The 20,134-nt window shown below is 41.8% G+C and overlaps 2 protein-coding genes across 4 annotated transcripts in view; one reads left to right on the top strand and one right to left on the bottom strand.

Annotated features, from left to right (window-relative positions):
- Window positions 1–1,604: 1,604 nt before the first annotated feature.
- Arg1 (arginase 1) lies at window positions 1,605–13,795 on the top strand. Of its 2 annotated transcripts, XM_027402909.2 has the most exons (8): window positions 1,605–1,820; window positions 6,900–6,972; window positions 8,911–9,085; window positions 10,577–10,736; window positions 12,201–12,295; window positions 12,617–12,721; window positions 12,897–13,033; window positions 13,280–13,795. In XM_027402909.2, the coding sequence occupies exons 1-8, from the start codon at window positions 1,680–1,682 to the stop codon at window positions 13,447–13,449; spliced, it is 1,056 nt and encodes a 351-aa protein (XP_027258710.1). In that variant the 5' UTR covers window positions 1,605–1,679; the 3' UTR covers window positions 13,450–13,795. The 2 variants fall into 2 exon arrangements, with proteins under 2 accessions (XP_027258710.1, XP_035296212.1); XM_035440321.1 differs by lacking the exons at window positions 10,577–10,736; window positions 12,201–12,295.
- A 2,374-nt stretch (window positions 13,796–16,169) lies between these two features.
- Window positions 16,170–20,134, bottom strand: part of Med23 (mediator complex subunit 23) — a 43,223-nt gene continuing 39,258 nt past the window's right edge. The window contains exons 29-30 of one of the 2 annotated variants that reach the window (XM_027402910.2): window positions 19,381–19,512; window positions 16,170–16,980 (exon numbers count right to left, since the gene is read on the bottom strand). In XM_027402910.2, coding sequence (XP_027258711.1) covers window positions 16,816–16,980; window positions 19,381–19,512 — 297 coding nt within the window. In that variant the 3' untranslated portion in view covers window positions 16,170–16,815. The remainder of the gene's footprint in view (window positions 16,981–19,380; window positions 19,513–20,134) is intronic. The other variant, XM_027402911.2, reaches the window with a different exon arrangement.

Genomic DNA, 20,134 nt, shown 5'->3' with positions numbered 1-20,134 from the left:
AAAAAACAAAAGGAAGGAGGAGGAGGAGAACAGAGGACGAAAGAAAGAAAGATGATTTCCAACGTCAACATCATTAGAGGCAAATACTTAGGTCATATAAAGAATACCATATCCAGGTGTAGTGCTAACACCAGGATTCAAGAGCCTGAGGCAGGACGACCAAGAATTCAAGGCCAGGTTGGAATATATTCTGAGATTCTGCCTCAAATAAATACATTAAGAAAAAACCCTGTAACTATGTATTTAGATTATATCAGCAAAACATAGTAAATACAGAACATATGTTTGGAAAAGAGCCATCAAAAATGGTTCTGAGAGACTTTGGCTTCTTGATTTATTCATTCAGTGAGTACAATACATTTATTCAATCAGTAGAATCAGTGTTTATCTCATATTGGACTATTCTAAGTATTGAAGGGAGAGGGAGAAAGAGTCTCTGCCTTGAGATATTAGAATTCTCCTGGTTGTTTTGTCTTCAGAAGGATTAAAAAAATTTTACTTCTCATATGCCGGTTTTCTTTTTAAGGTTATAATCAAGTAAGTTTATAGCTGGGAGAATACTTGGTTGTATTTCTTCTGGATTCACACTTTTCAAAATATTTATTTAGTGTTGGGGGTGGGTAATGCATGCACTAAATCATGGAGGTCAGAGGTCAGCTTGCAGGAGTGGATTCTCTCCTTCCACCATATGGGCTCTGAGGGTCAAACTTGGGTCACCAGGCTTGGCGTCAGTGCTTCACCAGCTGGCTATCTCATCTGGCCTAGATCTGTGCTTTTACCAATCCACAAACAACGTCTCAGGGTGACCCGCTGACGCTGCTGGGGCTGCTTCCATCAGAAGCCCAGCACCTAGGTTTATGCAGATGCCCAGCACTGGATCTCTGTTCTCCTTCTGCAATCTGCATGTGACTAGCAACCTCCCATGCTGCAGTTTCTTCCCCAGTAAAGCCACAGGGAGAATGATGTTCAGCCTAAGGTTGGTTTAAAGATGAAATGAAGAAACATTATCTTGGCACACGACGGAAACTCAAGCTAGCTGATTTTGCTTTCTCTACCTTGGTTGTAACATGATTGCAAAAGATGAGATTTTCCTGTATTTCAAAAATGTATTTCAAAACTGAAACTGCTTTGGGTTATCAGGGAAATAACTGATGCCTTCCAGTAAATACTAACATTAATACTAGTAATAAGAATAATAATAAAGCCACTTGCTTTCCTAGACAATGTGACTTGGTACACATGAAATATGTCTTCCAGATTCGCTGTTTTCCCCAGCAATTGAAGCTATGACTCAGGATGCTCAATGGAAGAGCAGTAAGAGACCCTATTGCTCTTTTAGCCTCACCTTGCAATTCCTCGGTGGACTTAAATCCTGGAAAAGGTGAGTGCCCTGCCCTGAGGTTGTACAGGCTACGAACCTAGTACTTCACATTGCAGTTATGAAACCACACACAATTGTCAATTGTCTGAGGAATGATTAATGTCATCCAGCTGGCTTTTTCAAAAGGGTGTGAACTGGACGGATGAATAATGCTCACTTCACTAGAGACCTGAGAGGCGCAGAGGAACCAGGGCGATTCTACCGATGGGGTGTTTCTGTTGACTCTGTCATTCACACTCAGGAGGCGGAGCCAGTTGTTGGATAAACAGATCCAACCCAATTATAAGGGGGGAAAAAGATGTGCCCTCTGTCTTTCAGAGTTACAGCTGGTGACAAGCAGCTGGACACAGTACCGGTGCAGCAGAAGGAATCCGGTGACAGCATGAGCTCCAAGCCAAAGTCCATAGGGATTATCGGGGCGCCGTTCTCCAAGGGACAGGTAAGTGAGAGCCTGCCTTTGCATGCCTGGAACTTATTGGCAAATGTTTCATTTTAACACTTGCCAGGCATTGCCATCTGGCTGTAAGTTTCCCAGCACCATCTGGACTCCAGGTTTGTGCACTCAAGTCTTCTCACCACTGTGTGGCATGGCATACCTGAGGACTTAAATCCACTTCCTTTTTAGGCTCCTGCCAAAGCCTATTTCATTTCAATCCGAGTCATGACTATGTTGGAGCAAATTCACCTGGGTGGAGATCGCCTGTACCTGCACTCTAGCTTCTTCACTGGTTGCTGTGGTTCTTGATGTTTTTCGTGTTTTCTGAGTATAGAGTGTGAGATTGTAAGAACACACATTGGTCTGGTTACACAATTAATGCCTAGAAAAATGTAATGGGTTGGCAGCAACCTTCAGACTTTTTCTATTACGTTAAGTAATAGAGCTTTTGCAAGTTTGTGAGGAGTTCATGCTACTTGGAGCTTTAATGATCTTATGACTGTTAGCTCATAAATTGGGGGGCCTTTACATGGCTCTTTAAGGAGAGAGAACAAGTACAAAATACTTCAGGGTGGCACCCCTGTAAGGACGACTAGATCCATTAATGTCCACTTGCTTAGACCGCCTAAGCATGAAACACACGTGTAGCGGCGCCTAAGTGGGCCATTGCTTCCCTCCCCCCCTGCCCTGGCTTGGATACACTCATTCTGCTCATGGTAATAACAGAATGCCTTAGACTCAACATGGTCTGTGTTTAAAAGGGAAGGAGAAAAAAGTCCAAGTCAAACAAGAGAGTTGGTGGATTGGAACTCCTACAGTCCTTTTGTGTTTTAATGGGTTCTTCCTCTTGGCTTTTAGAATCTAGATAGTCTTTTTAATTGTGAAGCCTCAAGGTGCATGCTGGCTTTTTGTCAAACCCCAATACAAATTGTATGAGGTCCAAGGTTGGAGGCCCAAACTGTATTTAGTGTCAGTAAACAGGCCTTCACTATGCCCACCAAAGAATGCTCCCAGAGCACCAGAACACAGGGGTATTTTGTTGGCATATATTCCCTTTAAAATGCACAGTATGGTTCTGGGGAAATGGCTCAGAGGTTAAGTACCACTTGCTACCCTCCAGGAAGACAGGGTTCAGTTCCCAGCACCCACATCAGCTGGCTCACAGTTGCCTATAACTCAAGCTCCAAGGTATCCAATACCCTCTCCTGGCCATTGTGAGCACCTTTACCCCCCACACCCACAATTAATGAAGAAAATCTTCTAAAAATTCCATTGTATGCTCATCTGTTCTTTAGGTTTTAAGGGTTTTACTTTTCTTTTTAACTGTGTATATACTAGTTCATCTCTGAAGGATAGTGTGCATTCTTAACCACTGAGCCATCTCCCCAGCCCTACAACTACTGCTGAAATGGATTGTAAAAGACTTGAAAATGACCAAGTAAAAAAGGGGGGAAGAAGGAGGCAAACAGAAGAGAAAGGAGGAAGGAACGAAGGAATGAAGGAAGGAGCGAAGGAAGGAAGGAACTAGGCATAGTAGCACATGTTCTAGGGAGGTCTTGAGTTCAAAGCCAATGTGAATTTCATGAGAACCCTTGTCAGGAAGGAAGGAAGGAAGGAATGAGCAAATGAATGAAGGAAAACATACCTTGGCCTCTGGGCTTAGGCAGAGAGCTGACCTCAAGGCCCTTCTAGGGGACAATATGGTAAAACGCCATCTGCTGTACTGTCCCATTCTTAGTAACTTTCCTCTTGTCAAAGATTCTCCTTCAACAAGGGCCTGAGTCTGCAGCTCATTGTGTAAGGGTAGAGACAGAGTCCCCTGTTGTCAGCCACGTATCAGAGGGTGGCACTGCCAGCATATACATGCAGTTGGCCTACCTAAGTGTAGAAGAAGTTTGACAAGCTGGCAAAAAGGAGAAGGCTAGAGGGAAGTGGTTAGAAGTTTGAGAAAGAGCCCCATTCTCTGCCTCACCTCATTCCAAAACAGTGAATAAAGAGGCAGCTAGGTATTGTTTTCAACGTATGACTGAGTTAATTAAGGCTTGCAGTGATTCTCAACTTTCCTAATGCTGTGACCCTTTACTGTGGTTCCTCGTGTTGTGGTGACACCCAGCAACAAAATTATTTTGTTGCTACTTCATAGCTTTAATTTTGCTATTGTTACAAATTGTATGCGACCTCAAAGAGGTCCACAGGTAGATGGCTTAGAGTGACCTGCTAGTTTCCCCATAGTCGTGGAATCTTCACTGTGTGCTTCCAGACAGGGTTGTTTGCTTCCAAAGTGTGTACCCCTCATCTACACCGATGCTGATTTAGAAGGCTCAACTCTATAGCAAATCTTTGCTTTGTGGCCAGTTAGGGGCTGAACAAGACACATTAAATGGCCAGGCTTACTGACAAAGCCATTTCCAAAGTGGGCAAAGAAATGAAGCAATGAACATACAAGCAATCATAAGAAGTCATTTTAATCAAAGAAATAAAATGGAATGCTAGAAAATGTCATTGTGAGGGGCTAGGATTGTGGTTGGTAAAGGGTTTGCAAGCTTGATGATACAAAGCCCTAGGTTGGATCCCCCAACTCCATAAACTGAGCATGGTGACACACTCTTATAGTCTCCAAACTGAGGAGATAGAGGGATGAGGATCTGAAGCTCAAGGTCATCCTTAGCTATGCAGTGAGTCTGAGGCTAGCCTGGGCTACATGAGAACATGTATTAACAAGACAAAACAAACCCAATCATTTCACGGAGAACCCTACTGACTGTCATAGCAAATACTGTGTCAACTGAGAGGTCTATACAGGGTTATTATGATGCCTGGAAAGGAGAAGGGGAGAGACCGGTAAGTCACATTAAGTTGTAGTTTGGGTACCACCTATATGTCAGTCCTCCACTGCAACACACAGAGCCCCACTGCTAAAAACATTTAAGTTGAAATCTGACAGTTAGACCAAAGGATATGAAATTGTAAGTAAATAGAATCCATGATGAGTATAGTTAGGGACAGTCCACCAGGACTGGGAAGACAACTAAGCTGGTAAGGGGCTTGAGTCCCCAAATCCGTCTTAAAAAAAATAAAAACAAACAGAAAACTCAAAATACCTGGATCTGGTGGTGTATGTCTATAATCCCAAGGCTGGGAAGGTAGAGAGAGCTGAAACTCTGGCTAGCCAGGCCAGCCTATTTGTGTGTTTCAGGCTAATGAGAGACACACCCCGCCCTCCCTCCCCCCACACACAAGGGACATTTATTAAAGGGCTGGACAGAGTCTGTCCAATGGATTTTTTTTTTTTTTTGAGATGGGGGTTTCACTGTATAGCATTGGATAGCATGGAGCTAATACTCTGTTTCTCTGTCTCTCTGTCTCTCTCTCTCTCTCCCCATATATACATGAAGTTAATATCAGGGTGGCCTAGATCACATCTGTCTAACCATCCCCAGTGGTGAGATTAAAAGTATGCACCACTATGCCTGATGGAATGACATCTTGAGTTTGTCTTCTGGTCTGCAGACACACAAACATGCATGGTGCACCTGTACATTCATGTGTGCATGTACACACACACACATACACACACACACACACACACACACACACAGAGAGAGAGAGAGAGAGAGAGAGAGAGAGACAGAGAGAGAGAGACAGAGACAGAGACAGAGACAGAGACAGTGAGAGACAGAGAGAATAATGCACTCTGCAACCCCCAGAGAAGATTTTTAATACCCTTATTACAAAGAAATAATAAACATTAAAAGTGCTGAGTATATTACCAGTGTCTACATGGAATCAGACGTCACACTAACCTTCATGAGTATATACACATAGTATACCTCAATTGAAAAATGAGATTTAAAACAATTTATGAGATGTAAGGAACAGAACCATGTTAGGCAAAGTATTCAAGGTCCTTGGTGGTCAGCGGTAGAAATTTGACACCACGATTTGCCTAGCACCTGGGCAGATCATCTGTCATTTGACCAGAGAGGAAGTATTTGCTTAGTTTAGGGTTAACAGTCCCAATCCTTAGGATAAACACATGTGACTTTTGACATCAATCTCCTGGCCAAGATCACTTTCTGTGTCTTTAAATAATAATAATAATAAAAATGTGTGTGTCTTAAAGTGTTTGAAATGAAGATCAGAAAAATAGAGAAAGATGTTATTTCTTTAGACTCCTTCTATCAGCCATGAGGCTGGAGAAGAATTTTTCAAAGGGAAACATGGCCAGCTCTCTGGATGTTATCTCAGCAAGTCAGGATTTCTCACATCAAGTTTAAACAGGTCAGAATTTGAAATTATTATTCTGGCCTTTGTGGTTTCAGGTCTCGGGTGACAATTTTTGCCTGGTTTCTCCTCAGAGTCCTAAACTCACCTCCATTTACCAGTCAGGGCACTTTATTGTTTTGTTTGTGTTATTATTATTATTATAAATACTGCTGTTACACATTCAGGTGCAAGTCTTGTAGGTTGACTTGCATGGAGGTCTTTTCAGGCCATAATCTTAGCCTGCTGATGCCTTTGCCCTAGATTTTCCCCAGGTAGCAGTTTCTCCATCACCCTGTCACCTTTCCTGACCATCTACTGGTGTTGCAAGGCCCAGCCCAAAGATCTATGTTGTAGCCAGTATTTATGGCACACCCTGTTCCAGACTCAATTAAAAACAGCCTATTTTCGTATCAGTATTGAGACAAATACCTGTGTTCAAAAGTTCAAATACCTGTGACTGAATGTCCAAATTTAACCATTTTACACAGAATGTCTGTTTATTCTGTGGACAGCATAGCATGCTGGGAAGAGGCAAGCATGGAATTCCAAGGCCAACTTACAAAGCTAGTTCTGCCACTTGTCTGCTATTTACCAGGATGAAAATGACTTTGTGGTTCTAGTCCCTTCTGTTTGGCATCGGTGCAATTCATTCCACATTACTGTGAAGATTAGGTGAGAAGTTGTAAGGCCCTGGATCCGTGGGAGCTGAAAAACGGATGGTTAATGATTGAATCGATAAAAAAGGGGGAAGTTTCTCTTGTGGGCATTGGGAAGTCACAGTCATGACTGAAGTGCTGTTCTTTTTGCGTTGCTCAGCCTCGAGGAGGGGTAGAGAAAGGCCCCGCAGCATTGAGGAGCGCTGGTCTGGTGGAGAAACTTAAAGAGACAGGTAATTTTAAAGTTGAAAGATGATCGGGTAATACCTTCCTCACTCTGAAGGAAGGACAGGCTTCTAAGGAGGGAGGATGTGTCCCCAGTGACACTGACGCCACTGAATCAGGTTTTGTTTTGTTTTGTTTTGTTTTGTTTTTTGTTTTGTTTTTTTTTTGTTTGTTTGTTTTTAAGAATCATTAGAACCATGTTCAATGGAAGAAGCAGAGCCCGGGGAGGATGCCCCATAGACATTGCTGGTGCAATATTCCCATTTCCTTACTTGGTTTGATTTTTCTGGCCAAACTATTGTACAAAAGGATGTATGATACAAGAAAGAGGTTTGGGTGGATGAGCTGGGGGAGGGGAGATTGAAAATGAAAAATAAAAGCTGCAAGAAATACACCTCTTTATTGCAAGAGTCTCCCTACCTGTGAAAGTAAAATGAAACAGTAATAATAACGGGAACCATAACTGCATCCAGTGTGCATGTGTGGGCATACAGGTAGCAAAGTGCTGGTGGGGTGGAACAACTAGAACCTGTGTGTATTTCCAGGGAAAAAGTAAAACGACACAACCAGTTTAGAACGCATTTGATAGTTTTGTCAACAAACAAGACCTGTACTTGAATGAATGACAGTGGTATAATAACAAGCAAATGAGACACTAAGTACCCCAGCTGGTTAGTGGGTGGAATAAAGTGGGGTATCCATGTAGAGACAATGCAAAGGATCAAACTGCAGCATGGACAAGGCCACTGATGGGTCTCAGAAATAGCATGTTAAGTGAGAGAGGCTGGGCACAAATGACCACATGACTCAGTTTGGGGGAGGTTCCGGGAAACGTAGCTAAAGAGAGCAATCCACACCGGTTGGGAGTTGGGGCAGGCACTGCCTGTGGAGGAACGGAAGGGTTTACTTGATGGTGGTTACGCGGTTGTAGCTATTTCCCATGCTTGCTGGCCTGTACACTCAGAACGATGAGGTTTAATGGATGAGCATCACTTCATCAAGCTGGAAAGGAAAGTGAGGGTGAGCATGGAGTTAGGGCATGAGGGGGGCATGGAAGGAGGCAGGGAGAAAGAAGGAAGGGAGAAGGGAGGGAGGGAGGGAAGAAAAAAGGGAGGTCACTCACTGGAGAACAGAAAGCCCAAGTGTGTGGCCTCGCCCTTAGTTAACTAGACTAAACTGATTGCGCATTGTACCAGGTGAAATGTCCTGAAAGTGTTGCTAAATTTTAAGAACACAGAGATATAATGAATACTTCGGCAATGGCCAGTTCAGAACACTGAGCAGATCCTGTATCACAGTGCTACGGGATGCTCTCCAGTTTAGAAACTCATGTCAGGGCTTTTACAACTGAAAGCACAGTCAGGTGCTTAGGAACACTGGATTCACCGCATTTTCGTTTTAACGTGAAAAAGTGTAACAAAGCTTGCATTTCCTGGACTCTCTGACCTGAGAGGTTTGGTACTAAGCACACAAAGCATTTACATTTTCAGCACGCAAGGCAGGTGAGATATGGGAAGAAGATGGGGGTTTCAGTGGGTGACACTGTGGGTGGAAAACCAGGACCCTTGAAGTGGCGTCAGAAACTTAGAAAATGCTACTGTATTTCACAACTGCATGTTAACAAATTCTGATGTATTTTGAGATATATGAAGTACTATTTAAAAACCAAACGTGATTATCACAGAGAGATCAAAAGCATTTAACACACAAGTACACACACACATACATGTGGGGACGGGGGTGGGATGAGGGGCGGGGGCACAGAACAAGATATTGTCCCTTTTGGATCAAGACCACAAAGTTCTCATTGTCTTTCTTCAGCATCCAGTTTCTGTGGATTGATTCGGGAAAGAGGAGGCCCCAGTTTTTGGCAAGCACCAGAGTGAGATGGTAGCTAGAGGGCTGATTTCTGTTTCTATTTAGTAACATCAAACTTTTAATTGCAGAATATGATGTGAAAGATTATGGGGACCTGGCCTTTGCTGATGTCCCTAATGACTGCTCTTTTCAAATTGTGAAGAACCCAAGATCTGTGGGAAAAGCCGATGAGCAGCTGGCTGGTGTGGTGGCAGAGGTCCAGAAGAGTGGAAGAGTCAGTGTGGTGCTGGGTGGAGACCACAGGTCTTGTGAACTGCTATATTCATGGGGGTTGGGCACAAATGGCATAAAGGGACCCAAGAAAAGGGAAAATGCAGACAAGAAAGCACTGTAGGGTATGTATTTTTTTTTTTTTTACCTTTGGAGACATTGTACAGATTAGTTTATTATGGAAACATAGACCAAGCTCTACTTGAAGTCTTAAAATATCTTTATCCATTACAACAGGAAATATGCCAACTGTGAATTTCAGCACAGCCTTAAATTTTATAATGACAAGCCACTGGAGAAAGTCATAGTTTATTTGACTTTATTACTGACAATACACACAATTCATTTAGGCGAACAATTTAGAAATGTGTGCTTTCCATTATACAAGTACTATAAAACTTCTTAAAGAATACTCACGAATACATGACCAGTTTAACAGTTATTTTTGAGTCATTTCTCATGTTCTGTTCTAAACCAAGAGTTTAGATTTCCTTATGTGTCTACTTAGTATGCACAAAAGTATTATTTTTTCATCATGGAATGACACCACTTTGTGTGTGTATCTATATCTATATCTATATCTATATCTATATCTATATCTATATCTATATCCATATTGACATTGACAGATATTTAGTTTTACATTTTCACCAAAACAAAAATCGGTTTGTGCCTAGAGCCAGTTGACTCAGGGGTCAAGTCCGGGGAAGGCCTGATGAGTTGGAGTGAAACCACTCCTGCTCTTGAAGCAAGAGCTGTTTCCTTTCCTGCACTCATTTCCTCACTGGCACCTGGGAACAGGGCTTCTATGGGAGAAGCTGCAGTTTAGACTGGGCTTGCTTCCCTTTCTTAGAAATCTAAGTGGGAACATTGGAAGTAGAAATGTTAAGAATGCAGATGACCCAAAGGTACGAGACTTAAAGTAACAGCAGACATCAAGCCAAATGAATAAGCAATACTTGGACATGAGGGCATGATTTTTTTCTACTTTGAGAATATGGATGCTCATGGCTTTGAGTGCTATTTATGTGTTTACAAGTGTGATGACACAGGTGTCCTATGTCTGACCTATTGTTAATGCCTTCTGTGCAAGGTCTCACTTAGCTCTCCCATTCTGGACTAATGGGGAGTTAGGAGGATTTGGGGAGCTGAGGACTGACTGGACAGACAGACCCTGGCTGTAGGGGACAAATGAACTGCCTAGTGATACTCCCTGATTATAAAGGTGCTGACTTTTGAGAAAAAGATGAAAGACTGTGCTATAATTGAACACAGAGAATCAAATACTTAAGACAGAGTCCAGAAAAAAGGAGCCAGTCAATCCTCAGAACTAAAGAGAGTCCATGTCTTTCTTAGTGACATTACAGCTACCCTTCTCTATTGTTCAGCACCCTTCGGGTCTATGCAAAGACTCAATGGACTTAAAGGATATTCAAATAGGCACAGGATGTGAGCTAACACTATGATGTATGTGATAACATTGTAAGCTTGACGTTAACACAAATTTTCCTCCCTCCCCTGCAGTATGGCAATTGGAAGCATCTCTGGCCATGCCAGGGTCCACCCTGACCTATGTGTCATTTGGGTGGATGCTCACACCGATATCAACACTCCCCTGACAACCGGCACTGGGAATTTGCATGGACAACCTGTGTCCTTTCTCCTGAAGGAACTAAAAGGAAAGGTAAGAGGTTCCTTAGCAGATACAAAAAAAAAAAAAATTCTGTAGTAGTTCAGGAGGTAGAAGGCAAACAGGAGTGTCTTCCTGCCTTTCAATCTTGGTATAACCTCACTATCGTCTCTGTAGTAAATAAGCAAAAGGTAAGTTGTTGGTGAAGGTAGGAAGGGTCTCATTGTACAGATTGCAAACACTCCATCTGGAGTTGTCCCTCTGTATCCATGAGGGAGTGGATGGTGACTTCACAGATACTAAAACTATGGGTGCTCCAGTCTCTCAAACAATATGACACATGTTGCATATAATCTATGTGCAAACTTTCCCAGACCCTAAATCAACTCTAGATCATTTATATTACCAAATACAATATAAATGCTATGAAAACAGAGTTCCAATGGTATTGTCTAGGTGGAAAGCTTGTATATGTTCAATGCAGACCAAACCAGTAGAGGCCTAAGTACATCCTGGTGGAAACATAGATGCAGAAGGCTGACTGCTTTCTATTTGGAATTTCTTTTATTTATTTATTTATTTATTTATTTATTTATTTATTTATTTATTTATTTATGGGGATTTCTGAGATAGGGTTTCTCTATGTAACAGTCCTGGAACTCGGTTTTGTAGACCTGGCTGGCCTCAAACTCCCTAGTGCTGGGATTAAAGGAGTGCACCACCACACCTGGTCTCTTTGGCTTCTTAAACTACCCTTCTGAGGAGATGGGCAGACTAACCCATTCTAAACAGTTCTGCAGAGACTCAGAGGATAAACAACTTGCCCAGAATCATGCCCAGTTAATATGAGGCAACGGCAAATGGGTCTCCTGGCTCCTACCTCTACCTTCATGTTACCAAGTGACCCCTTGGCATCAGAGCCCAGTCAGAAGAGCAGCTTTGCCATGCAGATTACTTTTGGGGGGGAGGGCAATAGAGTCTTGCTAGGTGGTTGAGGCTGGCCTTGAACTTTCCACCTATCTTCTGGGTGCTAAGACAGGAGTGTGCCACCATGCCTGGTTTTCAGTGGCTTCAGATCTCTACTGTGAGAAGCACTCAGCTGATCCCCAAGAGGAAGAACCCCTCCCTATTCCTGAGAAACTTCTTTAAAATTCTGGATTAAGTCCTTTTGAGAGAGGGAAGGAAAGATGGGAGCTATTAAAGTAACAGAAGCATACATTTCTTGGTATTAGAGCCCTGGGAAAGAATCTGAGCATTGCAGAAATGGGGCACAGGGCATGACACTATAGACAGGAGCCCAGGGTACGACTAGGTCACAGGGCAAAGCTGTTGAGGCCAAAGCAATTAAGAATATACAAAGGGAAGCAGGCATCCTTCCTAATTTCCTTCCTAATTTTAAAATCACTTCCAAGTTTATGCTCTAAATGTTAGATATATGCAATCAATGATGCTCAACATTAAATGTAGATCTGTTCAAGAGAAACATATTTATCTAAATGGAAATGCTGTTATCTTTAGATCCCTGATGTACCAGGATTCTCCTGGGTGACTCCCTGCATATCTGCCAAGGATATCGTGTACATCGGCTTGCGAGATGTAGACCCTGGGGAACAGTAAGTTTATTCCATGTTCTTTTATATGCTAGGTATATTTTACTGGTCAAATCTTAAGGGAAGGTTATTTTAAATTGTCACTATGTTTACATGTATGCATATATACAACTACAAAAACACGTGTATGCATTTCACTTATACAGATAGGCATTATTCAGACAATTTATAATGATTTACTCTTAAAGTACAACTATGCACCTATGTAACACAGTTCGAAGGACTTATTTTATGTATCATATTATAGTAATCTTTCCATCAAAGGGAACATAAGAAAAATCAGCCTTACTAACTGGAGATGAACTTAAATCTGTTCTTTTATAGCTATATTATAAAAACTCTGGGAATTAAGTATTTCTCAATGACTGAAGTGGATAAACTGGGAATTGGCAAGGTGATGGAAGAGACGTTCAGCTATCTACTAGGCAGGTATGATACTTTTGTGTAACCAAGGCTTCCTGCTGACAGCCTTATCCAAATATGTGGTTTAAAAAGTTTAGGTAAAAAGAGATTTCTGTTGCTTCTTTTTATAAAGCAGACCTATATTTGTTTACTGATCCCTAAACCACCACTCTAATGGAAAGTCTTTTCTATTTCTTCAAAGAAAGAAAAGGCCCATCCACCTGAGCTTTGATGTTGATGGACTGGACCCAGCGTTCACACCGGCTACTGGCACACCTGTCCTGGGAGGCCTATCCTATAGAGAAGGTCTCTACATCACAGAAGAAATTTACAAGACAGGTAGGGAAAGAAGACAATGATGAAATAGCTGTACACTTATCTGGTGTATAAGCGGGCCTCTCTGACCTAAAAGCAAGCCCATTGGTACTTCTAGGACACCCATCACGTGATGTAACTCCTCATGTATTTTCTGTTGGTTCCCACCTCTTCTCCACTAGATATATTCTGAATCAGTCGCCAAAGATTTTTAAATGCCTGTTACTTTTATCAACCATATCAATGCCATTTTTTTGGTTGTTGTTGTAGGGCTACTGTCAGGACTTGACATCATGGAAGTAAACCCAGCTCTGGGGAAGACACCAGAAGAGGTGGCTCGCACAGTGAACACGGCAGTGGCATTGACCTTGTCTTGCTTTGGGACTGCTCGGGAGGGAAATCATAAGCCAGGGGTTGACTACCTTAACCCACCTAAGTAAATGTGGGTGTGTCACGTGATAGTCAGCTGACACATGATAGCAAACCAAAGAGACCCAAGCAAATTCTCCCAAGGGCTTGTTCTTTCAGGATGTTTTTTTTCCCCCACTAAGTATTCCACCAGTTCCTTTATGGTATGAAACTCAGGGTGTGGAAATTCAAACAGCTATGAAATTAGGACATACAGAAATTAGGACATATGTATTCCTAATTTTAGCAGAAGTTATCCTTAAAAAGCAGTATAAATTAATTTCTAATTAAAAATGCTCTAGCATTTAAAATACACATTGATGTAAGTGCCGACCCATTAGAGTGGGCCTTATGACAGTTGGGGACAGAGGTGTTCAAAGGGAGGTAGCTGTGTTCACGTTGTTCAAAAGATGTGATTTGTTTTGTAATAAACTCATTATAAAATTCTGTTGTCTACATCTTTCCAAAAACATGCACCATACTTACCCATGATATACTATACCACACATATACATCACACACAGACACACAGACACAGACACAGACACAGACACACACACACACACACACACACACACACACACACACACACACACACATCCTTCTTAAAATCATTGTAAAGATTCCTACAAGGCATAGAAATAATCATCCCTAAAACAGTCTAAGACTTTGAAGCCACTGAAAGTTGGTTTCTGGGACTGGAGAGAAGGCTCAGGGGTTAAGAGCATTGACTTTTCTTCCAGAGTACCCAGGTTCAATTCCCAGCACCCACATGGGAGTTCACAATGGTCTGTAACTCCAATTCCAGGGGACCTGACACCCATGGCAAAACATCAATGCACATAAATTAAAAAAAAAAAGAAAAAAGTTGCTTTCTGTCTTACCTGTAAAATGGATAACCACAAGCTTAGACAATCTCCAAGCTCACTGACAGTAGATGACCCTTTCTTTTTTTAAGCAACCATAACATTGATATTTAAAGAACAATTGTTGTGCAGGTATCTGCAAAGGAGTTCACAAACATCTATGCAGGAACCAGAGAAATCACTGGTTGTTTTTGTTTTTCCAAGAGCTACTAATACATATTGGGAGTCTGCCTAACGTCCCCTAGGCTTTGAGAAGCCCAGCCTCTCATCACTGCCAACGGCAGCATGCCTGATTAACTAAAACTCTTAGGCATTCTAAAAACTCAGCTTGGCTCTGAAATAAGCTGAGGGAAGAAGATACAAATGAAAATAAAGTGAGATTGTCAGAACATGTGCAGCCATGTGTGTTTGCCCTCACTTCAATGTACGTAGCAACTGCAGGGAACTGTAATGCAATTGGCTACATGAGGTTTTTTTTTATTTTTTTTTTATTTTATTGTTTTAGCAGCTACATGTTAGTGAGGCATGACCATATGATTTTTCAAATGCACTCCTAGAGTTTAGGCCTAATTACTGCCTCTATGGCCTTCACAGTACATTTTATTGAATTAATTTTAGATAATTAGGAGGTACCTTTACAGTACCTTGTACAATATAGTAGCTACATGTAGTTATTTACACTAAAGCTTAAGAAAAATTTAAAATTCAGTTCCAAATTTTAAATGTTCACTAGCCACATGCAGCTATAAACACTGGCCCGCCCACACAGTGGAGGCAGGGTGCCCAGCACAGGGGTCATGCTTGGCAGTCAGTTACTCATTGCAAACAAGCACCCAAACCTTTTTTTAAGATACAATGATGTAGTGATTTTCTTCTCCCAGTTATACACCCAAAGTTTCTGCCTCCTATTAATGTCTCTAATAACTTAAGCTAGACAGGGAAAAACTTAATTTTTAACAAATTTACTAGTATGATTATGCCCTTGAGAAAGTGGTTAGACTGCAGTTCATTCTTGTGTTCAATAACAAATATATACAGTGATATAATATAAATGTCAGGGTCAAATGTTCCCATCCTAGGATCTCCCTGAGGTACAAAGAATATACTGAGACTATGTTAAGAATAACAATTCTGGCCAGGCGTTGGTGGCACACGCCTTTAATCCCAGCACTTGGGAGGCAGAGGCAGGTGGATCTCTGTGAGTTCGAGGCCAGCCTGGTCTCCAGAGTGAGTGCCAGGATAGGCTCCAAAGCTACACAGAGAAACCCTGTCTCGAAAAAACAAAACAAAACAAAAAAAGAGTAACAATTCGAATCATTCCTACTGTAAAATTTCTGAAGATTAAGAATATTGATTAGCCTAGAAACATTAATGACACCATTATATATTATAAGATGGCCACACACGGCAAATAAAGATTTAGAGATTATAAGAACATGAACTACAAAAATAAAGGTCTAGGAGAAACATACTTCATAGTAAGAATCTGGAGTGTAGCTGGCTAATTTATCATCATATCTTTTTTTTTTTTTTTTTTTTTCAAAGAATAACTCAAGATTCCCAGGTGAAGATGTTAAGATTCTTAGTGCGGACACTGAGGGCAGCCTAGGTTTCCAAGCAGCAGGTGTTCACATTAGGCCATTAAAGAAATCATACAATTTGTTCATTTGACTTTCACTGGCTTTCAAGGTTTTTCAAAATGCCATTTCCCTTTAACTAGCACCTCAAAAATCACACAAGCCTTAAAGAGCTAAAATGTGTACTAGATTGAAAACGTGGGAGGTTATTAAAACCCAGCGAAGCAGAAGAGTCCTGTCATCTGCCAGGTGAGTATGACCCTGGAAAGGCAGCCACTGTATCTCAAAAACATATCAGGGAATCACACATTTGAGCATGGGTTTATTGAAATTCATATACCTCAGATGCTCTTTTCTTACATGGTTTCTGACTCTTTTACACAGAAAGTTCAGAGCAAAGGCAAAACCCTCATTTACTTTGGTAGAAACTTTACTTCATTTATTTGGAAATATTTGCAAATTTAAAATTTACAATAAAAATTTACAGCCAGTTACAAAAGAATATGAAACCTCTTGTTCTTGTAAATATAAGGCCCTTTCATTAATAAAAGGCTCTATTCTGAAGACATACCAAGGACACATATATAAAAGGGTTTGTAATGTCCACTTTACATGTGTTGTGTCTTTAAGATAATGTACATGAAATGTGAAGATGTCACGTAGAGTAATTTAAAAAATGTCTGAAACAAGAAATCTGAAGCCACTTAGTTAGAGAAACCCCATGTTCCCTATGCTATGAATATGAACAACATGTAGCGTATTTAATCTCTCAGAGACAAAAATATAGACAGGGAGAAGGAAATTATAAGGTGTCAAGAGATCCAGTATTTGAATCACAATAAACCAATCTGAACATGCTTCTGTCCCATCCGCACAGGGCACGGTGTTCAGATTTAGGAGGCCTGAGTCACTTTCGCAGGGAGATTTGTTCTTCTGCACCACGGCGTCTCTGGCTTCACTGAGTTACTGGTAGAGATGCTGGCACCTGAGTAGACTGAGGTGCTGGAGAGCCACTGTTGAGGGCTTGGGGAGGCACGGCTGGCTCCATCTTGCTAATATGTGTGATGAATCGAAGACGAAGCTTTAAGGCAGGCTTTAAATTACAGATAATCTTCTCCACCTGAGAAAGGAGAATGCAATTAAAAAAAAAATTAGTAGTTTTACTTGTACAGAAGCGACTCCAGTTTTCAACAGTATTTCCTATATAGAGGGGGGTTGGCAGATGGGGAAAGAAAGGAAATGTATCAGTTCAGGATTCCCTAGGCCAAGTTCTCAGCACAAAGGAGATTTATCTGCTCCAGAGAGACAGAGGGCAGGGAGTAAGAGACAAAGACAGGAGACAGAGGATGAGGGAGAAGGGGAAGGGAACAGGGAGCAGGGGAGAGGGGGCAGAAGTATTTGCCCCAGAGGACAAAGACTGCCTCTGGATAGAGGGCAGACAGGCATGGCCCAGAGGAAAATGGCAGTCTATAAAGGTACAAGGGAAAACCCTGTGTTAGGATGAGGTGTTTAATTTTAATTGGGCATGTTAATTAGGTGAGCCAAAGAGAGCTTGTGGTTGCCAGACTTCACCTTGGAAGTCAGCCTTGGGAGGATTAAGCAGCCAAATAAGGGAACAGATCTTGGTGGCTAGCTTTAGGAATGTAATCTAATGGTTTTTAGCAAGGCAGAGGGAATGGGGAAAAGGGCAAGGCCTGCGAAGCCATTCTCATCACGGTGGAGCTGGTCAGAGTCTCTTCAGGAAGTTTTACAAAAACAGATACACCTTTTCTTACACAGGTAAGCATATATGTGTATTCTTCCTCCCATACACAATGTATGTGTACATGTGGTGTGTATATCTCTGTCTATGCACACACTTCAGGAACTTTCCACCCATCTACCTACCCAGTTATCCTGCTAACACAACTAGAACTGTTCCCATTAGAAGCTGCAGACATCTAAAAACTCTGTTATCCTTCCCAAACGCTATATATGCTAGGAAGAATACGTACATCTTAAAGTTTTTTGGATAACTAACATTTACAACATTTATCTTAAAGCTGCTTTCTTGATTTTATACTTGGGTTCCTCACACACATTAGATGGAACCAGCAGCGTCTGCACAGTATCAGGTGCTTCCAGAGAGTATTTTAGATGAGTGCACTGGTCTCCCTGCTGTCTTAGCTTTACTGTTCTTTGATCTTAGGAGGCGGAATCGAGTTGTCAGCAATGTTTCCTTCTGCTTTAAACCCTTGTCAAAGTTTAAGTCCAAATACAAGAATACATTTTGGTTTTAAAAAAACATTCATCAGTTCTCCCATTTTTTGTCTTAACAGAAGCAGACACTAAAAGAAATGCCTTCCTTCCTTCTTTCCTTCCTCCCTCCCTCCCTCCGTCTCTCCCTCCTTCCCTCCCTCCCTCAGAAAGAAACTGTTATCTCCAACATTGCTGTGAAGGCATAAAGTAGCCCATGTCATTCTGGTTGGTCTCAGCTCCAAAGAGCGAACACTGTAGACCAGCGTTCGGACACTGACACAGCAATTATCTTCCTCCCTGACAGAGGGGGTGAACATGCTCAAAGAACAACACATGCCAGTGATAGAGCTGATTAGAAGAAAAATCCAACAGAACTAAATCTGAAAACTGCCCTGCCAGAAAGGGAGGGGAACAGCAATCAAGTATTGAGAAGAAGGGGCTGTACTTCACCTATCTGCCACACTGACAACCCCCAAACAGTGGGGCTGTACTTCACCTATCTGCCACACTGACACCCCCCAAACAGTGGGGCTCTACTTCACTTATCTGCCACACTGACACCCCCAAACAGTGGGGCTGTACTTCACCTATCTGCCACACTGACACCCCCAAACCTACTCAGATGGTTTCATACACACAGGAAACGTGTGTGGCAAAGGAGGTTTTTCCCACTTGAAGCCAGCTCTAGTGGGAAGTGCCTCTTCATATGGAGAGTTGGTGTGCATCCCTCCCAGTTCACCATGGTTCTGATGCTGTGTCATGTGATTCCACGTGGAACCCTTCTAAATGGTGGGAGACATTTGCCTGGGACTTTGTTCTTCAGGTTGAGAACCCTCATGCTCTTCAGAAACTCTCTACATGCCAATCTCTTGACCAGGCCTGGCTTGACTTCTAGCTGTGTCACTGTGTGTTCAAAGTCCCACAGGAGACCCTAATCAGTGGGGGAAGGGAAGCCTCTCTCACTGAGAACACACACCCTCTTGGGTCTTTTAAACACACCACACTGCTTTCTCCACATGATGACTACTGAATGAGACTATTATTCACTGGATGCCTTAGGTTTGTTTCAGATGCTTTGTTTCAAGTATCACCGTGAAAAGCCAAAGAGATCCTTTTTTTTTTTTTTTAATTGCAGTATCTAGAATAATGTTCTCTTCTGGCTTTAGGTTAGATAACAGATACCTCACAAACTGAAATATTCATTCAAACAAAAATGTTTATCACCATGTATTCAAGTTTGATAGGTCAAACATCATTAAAAAGTTAAAAAAAAAATACTTACTTGTTCTTTTACACTGTCACCAGTAAACATGTACTTCATATGATACAGGAAGTCACAGATGGGGTCCATGAAATTTAAGTGTGTGCTGCACTGGTCTACATTCAACAGCATGTCATAAAATGCCACACCAATCTATGCAGAGAGTAATGTCAGGTTATTTAAATGACCGAATAACTCAACAGAACACATCTGGCCTCCCACACCGGCACACAGGATGGCGCGTGTGCAGAACAGTCCCAGGTCATGCATCTCTATGTTCACAGAGCTAACACAAAGCCTGCATTCAGGGTGGAATCACAGTGCTACAGAATGGCCTAACGAGAAAGCCTCCTTACACTTTAGTGTCTTAGAATTTAGATGTATGATTTCCTTTCCAGATGCCATCTCTGGAATAAATGCACTCCAGGGATGCTTAGGCTTCCAGTGTACCTTCCTAGTTCCCTTTGCTTGCTAATTAAACAAAACAAAACAAAACAAAAAGATTTGTCTAATTCACATGTATGTATGTGCACCATGTGCATACCTGGTATCCAAGATACCAGAGGAGGAAGTCAGATCCCCTGAAACTGGAATTACGGGTGGTTGTGAGCTGCCATGTAGGTTTTGGGATCTGAACCTAGGTCCTCAGCAAGAGCATGAAGTGCTCTTAACCACTGAGCTATCTCTGCAGCCCCTGTGATTTTAGTAACTCACTTCTTGCTCATTTTCTCAGAATGCTTGACTTCATCCACTCTCATGACTTTAAATAATGACA

This window comes from Cricetulus griseus, chromosome 2 (genome assembly GCF_003668045.3).
Source record: "Cricetulus griseus strain 17A/GY chromosome 2, alternate assembly CriGri-PICRH-1.0, whole genome shotgun sequence".
In the NCBI taxonomy this organism is placed as follows: Eukaryota; Metazoa; Chordata; class Mammalia; order Rodentia; family Cricetidae; genus Cricetulus; species Cricetulus griseus.
This window is presented reverse-complemented; position numbering and strand designations above follow the sequence as displayed.

Bases quoted from the DNA above. Each gene is read 5' to 3' on its own strand.
- Arg1 (XM_027402909.2), top strand. From the start codon at position 1,680: ATGTGCCCTCTGTCTTTCAGAGTTACAGCTGGTGACAAGCAGCTGGAC. The intron at 1,821-6,899 runs GTAAGTGAGAGC...TGCGTTGCTCAG, and splicing joins CGCCGTTCTCCAAGGGACAG to CCTCGAGGAGGGGTAGAGAA. The intron at 13,034-13,279 runs GTAGGGAAAGAA...TTGTTGTTGTAG, and splicing joins AGAAGAAATTTACAAGACAG to GGCTACTGTCAGGACTTGAC.